A 9791-nucleotide genomic window follows, 5' to 3' on the forward strand; every position below is an offset into this window, starting at 1 on the left:
TGAAAACAACACATTTAAAAAAAAAACTATTTTGATTATTATAATAAGTTTACAACAATTTGTTCAGCAATCGCTGAACCGGTAGACTGACACGGAACTCACTAAGTCCACAAATATAGTTGGCTAGAAATGTCAATGTTTTTTGCAGTCGCGGATCGAAGGCTATTTCAAAAACCCAGTAAGATGCTATCAAGACTTTTAATGCTTCATCGATGGATTGAACGTTATAAATAACTAAACCATCGAGGTAGATTGGTATATGCACATCTTCAAAATGCAGAATATTGGCTTGATTTGAACAAGTGATTCTTATTGTTGGTGTGCTTAGAGATGATTCCTAAAAAAATCAGAATTGTCAATTTAAATATTACATTTATATTGACAAAAGTAAAAAAAAACACTTTAAAAATCGAAAAATCATAAGCCTCATTGAAGAATGTTAGCTTCAAAACACTATTGAGACCTTATTTATCACAAGTCATCTTTCAATTTTTTTACCAAACATGGCGGGCAAGTACAACATCGATGCTCTTATCTGCTGTGCTAAAAATATTTATAACTTTTTTACATAAATAAACACAAAATAAATTAAAGACAAACAGATATATTATAAACCTTCAATATTGACATTAGACTCAGATCCTATGGCAGCCACAATGTTAGTCACCAATTCATTTTTTTTGGCATTTCTTTTCCCTGACTTGGCCATCTCCAGTATCTTTTTTAGATCTTTCAGCTGTAAAGAACTGGTTTATTTTACTGGTTCCTTCATTTCCAGTTATGAGATTTGCCTCTTCTAACAGCTACAAAATATAATTATACATATTAAAATTTATCAACTATGAGTTATTCTTACTCCATTGATTTATAAACTCAAGTTAAAACACACCTCTGAAGCAATCTTTAATGCTGGATACTCTTCTAGTATTTGTGTTGTGGTAGAATGAAGTATTATTCTCCTTCTATGTACAAAGGTCTTTGCCATTCGATCTCTAATCTTTGACATATCAGGAAGACTTTTTTTTAACTCATTTGAAATGGTTTTTTTGTGAGCAATGCAGCTTAGCAAATCCTCCATAGAGTTTGTTTGCATCTTTAAAAATGTAATAAAATTAAAAAAAGGATACTACTTTTTAGTTTTTTATAACCATATGTTAAATAGTGCAGAATTTAAATAACTAATCTCTGAGATACTTACCTCTGACCGCTTCTGTTTTGGAGTTACTGCACATTCAATATAAAGTTGCTTTCTTTTCAGCGTTGTACCAAACTTTTTATGCTCTTGCACTGAAGGTACATTATGCATTTTAGACCTTTCAGACTTGAATCTTGTTTTTAAGTTGTCTAACCATTTTGCCTTGAAAGAAATTACTTATTGAAATTAATTATAGATAATTAATTTTAATATGCATATATCCATACACGCAGATATATATATATATATATATATATATATATATATATATATATATATATATATATATATATATATATATATATCTTAGCCAAATGCATATATTATCCCTTATTAAATATCAAACAGTTTTTAAAAGCACTACATATGTTTTTATATAAAAGCTTCATACAAAATAAAACACAGTTTTGCAAAACTTACATAAGGCTTTGATGCCTTTTGACGTAAAAATACAATTCTATCTTGTAACTTAGGATAGGTTCACACAATAGCTTGACATACAGCCTGATACATCAGAGAGGTTGGATATCTAAAAAGCGAAAAATTTATTTTTGTATAACCCAGTAATAGAGCAGTCGGAGATAGTCAAAGCAATCATGTAAGTAGGTAAAATAAAAGACTTTAAACAAAAAAACTCTCTCTATATATATATGTGTGCATGTGTATATATATGTATATATATAATATATATATATATATATATATATATATATATATATATATATATATATATATATATATATATATATATATATATATATCAGACATTAGCCAGGAGAATTTTTATACCGCATTTTTGCAATATTGGCAATTTTTATTGTTATTGTTCCCCAAAATATTCGGAATTTTTATTGAAATTTTCCTTTTACAACTAAAAAAAAAGAAGAAAAAAAAAAAAAAAGATCAATTGTTCAAAAAAATTACTACTTACAAAGAATATTGCAGCAGATCATCATAAACAATTTTAATTAACTGTCGTTCACTCAACATCTAGATCCGCTTTAGAGGAGGCTTTCTCTAGTGCTGCTGTTAAGTGCTTTGGAAGCATTGGTAGACAGTATACTGTTGAGAATGTCTTCAGTCCAGACGTATTAAGCATATGCTCAGTGCTACTAGATTCACCTTCCTGTAACAGCAAAAGTTGTGAAGAAGACAATGACTGAATACACGATGGCAATTTTTCAGGAGACGTTGTGACAGTTACAGAATCTATGCAATATAAACTATTTAGCAATAAATAACATAATATTTATAACTTTATTACCTATTTATAACGTAACTTAAGGCGTAAATGATCGAATAAGGCGTTACAAGATAGAATTTTATTTTTACACCAAAAACAAGCAAAAAATTGCAATCACAAAATCAAAACTGTTTAAAATTTTTTTTCACTAAAGGCCAAGAAAAAAAAAGAAGCAAAAAGTCCATTATAATCCAAAGGATAATTATGAACTTTTCTTAAAAACAAAAATTTTTCTCTTGCAACAATTTTGAAGCCTACAAAAATAAAAATAAAAAAATCCAATTAACACGTAGTCTTTTTTAAATACTCTGCATTTTAATAATTAAATGTACTAATACCATTAATAATAAAAACACACTGTAAACTTGCCATTCTTTACCATCACGAAGAGCTAACAACACTTCACCCGAAAGACTGAGTAAAACATCACTTTCATCTATTTCTGTTCCACCACTATTTACAACAATTTTAGCAGGTGAAAATTGGAACTTCTCAAACACTGGAATTAAAATTGAAAAATTAATTTAATAAGAGTAGTTAAATTTATATTTTTTAGGATTAACTCTCAACAAGATTACTTAAAATAATGTATTTATAATGTTATAGCATTATAAAATTTCTTACCCTTCACTTTCAGCATATCAAAATCTTCAGCAATAACTGCCTTTTTTACTAAGCGATCACCAGACTATATCTTGAAAAGAGGCATTTTAAATTTGATCACTTTGAATTATGAAAAACTTTAAAATAATAAAACATTTATAATAATTTTTTTTCCGCAAGATCTTTGTAAAACTAGATTAAACTAGTAAATTATAAATAGTATAGTAAATTAAAAAACAGAAAATACCAAAAAAGCATTATCATCAAACTAATTAAATACAAGTTTAAGTAAATTCAAAACTGCAAATAAGTTTATAAGGATGTCTGCCAATATTTTAAGGTAAATTACCCTGATTTTTTTTTAATTACCTAATTTTCCAGATTGCTCCATGATTTTTCTTTTTTTTTTTTCTTTGCAGATATCTGAATTACCAGACTTTTCCTTATCTGGCAGACACCCACCGAAGTAAAATATATAAAACTAAAAGTATAAATATTTGTGAAAACTAAATTTTAATAAGTTATAAATGTTTTAATTTTCTTATTCATCCTTTATGCAAACACGATGACGAAATAAAATGCCTTCCTGATTATTTACAAAATAGGAACCCATAGATGGATGATTGGCTTGTTCACCAGGTATTACCACAACCCAATTGTTGGACTGCTCTATATTGTAAAAATCCACAAACTCTATATATTGTTTTACCATTTGCAACACACAGCCAATAATCCAAGTACCTTGAAACAATAATATATATTCAACTTTTCCGAATAAAGGCATGTCATCGCAACCTTTTATTTGACAAATAATACTTGTACTTGTATAAAAGATCTGTCCATTAATTCTAAATTTTGCAGTAGATATAAACTGCTCATGTTGATATACTTGATGGGTATTAACAAACTTTTTTTTTATGGCATCAATAAGTTCAAATGGAAGTGAATCTATAGATAATATTTTTTGACAGCTTAAAATATCTGGACCCTTATAGTATGGGCTTCGTCCAAAATTCATAACGCACTTGCGCATTTCATGTGGTTGTGCCAAAGTAAATGTTATATTTTTAAAAGTTTTTACACGACGTGCAATTTGTTTAAAATATTGATGTTTAGCTTCAAATCTCATTACCCAGAGGTGTCTCAAAGGTCCAAAATGCAATAGTAATCTAGGATAATTTACTAAAAAATGTATTTTAGGTATAAATGATACTGGGCTAATTCGCTCAAGTAGAGAATGATGTCTTTGAATCAGATGCTCAAGAATAGGGATTCAATTTATATCAATTTCTGGTGCCAAAATGATTTGCACAATTTGTCGACAAAGCAAATGAAGCTGCCAAAAGTTATTGTTTAGGAGTATATCATGATTTTTTACAAGATGACTGACAAATATGGGTAAAAAATGAAATAGTGACCATCGCTCCACTGCTTTTCCATGGATTGCTTTATTAGATGCTGCCAAATTTTTTGGAACACATGATATAGCAGGTTTATCACAAATATCTGGAATGCCATACTTGAAGTTCGCTATTTCTTCTTTCAACTGAATAATAGTGAATAATTTTTCTTTGATAAGATTTCCCACAACAATTGAAAAATTCACACTCAAAAGCCCTTCTAGTCCATCATGCATAAAGTCAGGCGGGAAACATTCACTTGCATTGAAATACTGCAAACTAGATAAAGAACAATGGCTGTAAACACCGTACACACCACTGAGTGATTTATCTGTCTTTACTTCTTGAACATGATAATTATGTAAATCTAATGTTCTCAACTGGCATGAAGATTCTGAATGAACTTTTGAAAGAAACTTAAACGAAATCATGCAGTAACGACAAACTCTACCAGATGAGAAGCAAGTAGAAAAACCACTAAAAAAATGAGAGGATAAGTTATCTCCAGAGAATGTAGCGATAGTACCATTGATATGTTCAATTTTGCCAAGAATATTTAAATCAAGCCCATCTATCTCAAGCAATTTAATATCATTCCTTAGTTTATTTAAAATTCTATCATATCCATACATTTTGACAGCACTATATTGTGCAACTAATACCAAGTGAATATGGTCAAGGTTTGTCCATAAATGAGTTTCAATATTTCCAACTATAAAATAAAAAATTGAAACCTTGTGAGTACCCCTTCTGCTTCCAAGTGCATTACAGATTTCTAACTCATCATTATACAAATGTAAACGAATAAAATTGTTCCTATTACCATTTAAGGATTTAAAATGTGTACCATCAGAATAATCTCGCATAATGCCATCACTTTTAACTGTCTTTTAACAGTTCCTTTCACAACTAGCCCATATATCATCTTTTTGAAGCCAGGTTTTCAAAGTTTGAAGAATTGGAATATAATAACCAACTTTTTTATTTTTTTTAAGATTTTTTTCATTTTCTATTGCATAAATATTATTATCTGTGTTTGCTACTACAACAGGCAAAGGCAATGTTTCATTGTTTATTACATTGTTAGAACCACCAAGACTTTCAGTTACTTGATGAAGTTCATTAGTCTGGACATCAAGATCTATTGGGAAACAAACTCAAGGTTATTTAGCATATATAATTTTCTAAGATGATCAGTTGCAAACAGTTGAGAGACACTGTCATAAATTGAGGAAAATGATAATAATTGATTCAACACAGAGTCCTCATCTGATTCAATATTTAGCGCTTTAAGCCTTTTTCTTGTTAATGATACAATACTGTTCTGGAACAAATCAAGCAAACATTTAATTTTATTACATATTGAAGAAGCTGTTGAAAGTGGCAGCATGTGCTTTTCGCGCAACTGCAGCTGTGTTATACATAAATTGTTTCCAAAAGGTTCTAAAAAATCAGAAAATTCTGTCATTAATTTTTTTGCATTTTCATCCACACTTTCAATAATTGCTATGTTTTCTGCTTCCACTTCCACAATATTTTCAACATTTTCTTCTCTATCTTTAGATAAACTTAGTTTATCGGAAGTTATGGAAACTAGATGAGACTGATGAAATTTTAAAACATGATATCTATATGTATTAACAGTGTTATAGCAATAAACACAACCATCTAAACTACACAACAAATTCAGATGTTTTTCATGACCATGCTGCAGCATCATGTAATTGATTAACCCTCGTGCATTATAAAACCCTTTTCTGCAAAACTCAACTTGACAATAATACTCCATACCGAAATTTGAAATTTTTAACTGCAGTAACATGCTACAATGCCGCATGTATCATTAAAACCAGGTGCAGCTATAAATCTAGTAATAATATATTTAATTTGTTTTTTTATTTGTCTAAGTTGTTTTTTTTTTTAAGGTTTTTTGGTTAATATAAAAACCAATGAAAAATAAATTTTATAAACTATAAAATATATTTATTTATTCTCACCTTTGTTTATTTTTAAGTTAAGAGCTTTTCATAAAAATAAAGAAATTTATGCTTTGCGAGCCGCATTCTGGTGACACCTAACGCAAAGGTAGAAAACTCTTCAGGGGTAGAAGTTTCTACCATTTTAACCGCTTAAACTTAAGAAACGATTATTCTACCCTAAAAATATTAGTTTCTACCTTCGGGTAGAATAACATACCTCTATTATACCTTTTTTTTTTTAGTGTGTAAGCATATGTACAGCCCAATTCATTTATACATTCTAAACTAATGTTGTTTCTTTTGCTGATTCTTTTAAAGCTATCTTCTTGAAAAGTTCCTTGCTTTGGAAAATTCCTAGGTACAAAATCATTGGGATTGAAAGTCCGTAGATTATGAACTATGGGACTAATTATATTAATAAATATGGGCTTTTATCAAACAAAACCTTTTTTGTTATTCTCTCTCTTTTTTAAATTTATGTTCAAAATGGTACACTGTCAATCTTTTCAATTGACATTATGTGGAAATGAAAACTCAGGGAATATTTCTTCTCCTTCATAATTTAAACGATACAGAACTCAAAACTTTTCAAAATAAAAAATTTCTTCAATACAAACTTTACACATTCAAATTGCTCAAAATGTGACAAATGTGAAAACATGTTACATAGCAATGTTTTTTTTTTACAGCTAAAACTGAGTTAATGTTGGAGTTCTTTGAAAGCCTTTTAGCACAAATTTGGGCTTCTATTTTTATAAATATGTCGTATATTATTAGTCCGTATTTTTTAGGCCATAAAAATTTCTATAAAAGTCGGCGTAGAGATATTTCGGATCTGTAGAATGCTACTTGTTATCTGGACAGCAACTATTTAATTGATCAGATTTATAATGATTTTTACTTTCTATATATCATCATGCTAACGTTACTTATTTTATATCTATTTAGGAAAGAGGAAACATTTTTAGTTATTAATAAAAATCACAGTGTTAAAGAGCGAATGATCACATTTGATTTGGAAAGCATGCTCATTATTGAAACAGACTTGCTTTCAGGATCACCTGTTAATAGTTATGATTTAGGTAAATATATTGTTACTAGTTAAAAATCTTGAGAATACGTTGTCTGAAAATATAAGATTCTATTAATGTTCCTTTATTATCAATATATAATTTCTTCCTTGAATGTCAATGTTGCTTTTAGGTTGCGTTCAAAATCTAAATGTAGAGAGTTCGCATATTCTTTCTTTCAATACTAAGCAGTCTAGTGATAAGTCTTTTGTTACTGTGAAACTTCATGCGCAATCTATTCACGACATGGTTGGTTTATATGCTATTTTAAAAAGCTACAGTCTCAGTCAAAAAACCAGATAATTCCGGAAGCAGATGTTTTCAAAACCAATGAAAAGTTTTAAAAACTATCGAATTCTTCTTCATTCTATTTTTACAACAAAGGCAGTATTATAAAGAATGCAAATGTGAATAATTATTCATTAGTTGGTTTACTATCAATATTGTTTATTAGGAGCGTGTCAGCATTTACCTTTTTTTTTTCGTTAGCAAATCCTACGAGTTTTAAAGCCTAGGTGCTGGGTTATGTTTTTGCTACAATTTTTTTCTAAAAATTATGTATGAGATGCTGATACAAATAAAATAATATTAAAAGATAAATTCTCTAGTTAGATTTTGCTATTAAGTTTTTATTATGTGGTATTTAGTGTTTGTTACATGTACTTTTTACATTTTTAAATGTGTTTGAAGTGAAACAAATTTGTTGAAAAGCTTAAAAATTGCCATAACTTTTTTATAAATTTTCATGTAATTTATTTCGAAAACTCCTTAACATTACTTTAATAGGGCTTTTGATCCCAGGTGGAATGGGAGAGGAGCTTTCTGATCGCCACTCCTGCAGAAATTTTTATGGGGTTAATTTTTGTTGTGAGTTTAGGGTGCAAGTTAAAAAATGTTTATAAATAAATGGCTCATTGTGAAACAATGACAAGCCGCGCTTTTTTCAAAAATCATTTATCATTTTTATAAACATAAATATACGCAGTAGATAAAAAGATATTTAAGTGCAATTATTAAACCTGTAGGCGCTATCTTAAAATCTACTAAATGTGTTAATTACGATATTTTGAGGTCGCACAATGATACAAAATGGCGCTGAAACGTGTAAACCGTTTCTGCTGATTTCAGAAAAATTTTGAGAGGATAACATTTATACATGTAGTGATTTTGATGATAGTGATGCTGATAAAGACTATGTCCCTGATGACATATAGCTTCAAATCAACAGTTAAACATTTTTATTTTGTGTTATTACATTGCATTTAATATTATAATACATAAAAAATAGTTTATCATAATGGGTTGTTATATTAAAATATATTTAATTTAGAGTAACATTCCAATCAAGTTTTTCTTGCAAATATTAAAAGAACCACACATGCAGACGATGGTAAAAGATTCAATTTCGCTAACGCAGTTCACTTTAATCCAGAAAATACTAAGGATTTCTATATCAAACACTACGTTGATGAAGATGAGTACAAAGAAGTAAATATTGCAAAGAAAGGAAGACGCTGTAGACATCACTTGCTGAGTTAGAGAAATTTCAAATAAAAAATATCAAAGTTATGAAGTTTCATACGGTACAATATTAAAACACTAGTACCGTATGAAACTTCATACACAACCGACTTTTCAACAATTTTAACCCATAGTTGGAGAACCCATAACAAAAAGAATCTGAAATTAATTTAGATTTAAGTAATTTTTATTGTTAATTAGATTAGTTATTTTATTTACTTATTTTTTTTTTTTGCATTAGTATTACAAGCCACAGTTTTTTTTCTTTTCAATAAAATTCAATTTCTCCACATTACTTAGCATTTTTATTTATTTTTTGTCCATTAAATGATATCCATCAGTATTATGATGCATAAATTTAAGAGAAAAATAGATAAGCTCTGATTTTATAGATTTAAAACTAAGAAGTCATTTTTCTCAAATATTCGTTTTTGTGGCTTGTTATTGTTTCACAATATGACTTTCAAATGAAAAACATCCATAAAACTAAGGGTCTCCGTATCGTTTCATTTCCATATTGTTATCATACCGATATGATATTGGAAAAAAAAGTGTCATCGGAATGATTACGACGTAATGTCGTTATAAAAACTTTAACCGGTATTGTAATTAGCTTAAATATCGATTTATTCCGGAACTCTCGTCATTCCGAAGATTTTTTTTTTCCGGTATCATATCGGAATGATAACGATATGAATATGAAACGATACGCAAACCCTTACATAAAATCATGCTTTTTCCTATTAAAAAAAATATATATATATATATTTAAAATTTTAC

At 28.6% G+C, this 9791-nt stretch overlaps 1 protein-coding gene and 1 pseudogene across 9 annotated transcripts in view; one reads left to right on the forward strand and one right to left on the reverse strand.

Annotated features, from left to right (window-relative positions):
* The window catches only part of LOC145194931 (nischarin-like), a 31736-nt gene extending 23527 nt beyond the window's left edge, over positions 1 to 8209 (forward strand). For 3 of the 8 annotated variants that reach the window (XM_090070859.1, XM_090070858.1, XM_090070865.1), the window contains 3 exons: positions 5529 to 5603; positions 7369 to 7502; positions 7624 to 8209. In XM_090070859.1, coding sequence (XP_089926985.1) covers positions 5529 to 5603; positions 7369 to 7502; positions 7624 to 7793 — 379 coding nt within the window. In that variant the 3' untranslated portion in view covers positions 7794 to 8209. Of the gene's footprint in view, positions 1 to 5528; positions 5604 to 6004; positions 6024 to 7368; positions 7503 to 7623 lie in introns of those variants that run through there. The other 5 variants (XM_090070861.1, XM_090070860.1, XM_090070862.1 and 2 more) reach the window with 4 other exon arrangements.
* LOC149880135 (uncharacterized) lies at positions 50 to 3147 on the reverse strand (annotated as a pseudogene). The gene is made up of 9 exons (XR_016446427.1): positions 3063 to 3147; positions 2797 to 2937; positions 2127 to 2404; positions 1616 to 1724; positions 1199 to 1357; positions 890 to 1093; positions 616 to 803; positions 464 to 543; positions 50 to 337 (listed from the first exon to the last, which is right to left on the reverse strand). The product of XR_016446427.1 is annotated as an uncharacterized LOC149880135 (transcript).
* Positions 8210 to 9791: the final 1582 nt, after the last annotated feature.

The sequence above is a fragment of the Hydra viridissima genome, unplaced genomic scaffold (assembly GCF_058129835.1).
Source record: "Hydra viridissima isolate aposymbiotic clone 2 unplaced genomic scaffold, HvirCarnegie_v1 scaffold_13, whole genome shotgun sequence".
NCBI classification, from domain to species: Eukaryota; Metazoa; Cnidaria; class Hydrozoa; order Anthoathecata; family Hydridae; genus Hydra; species Hydra viridissima.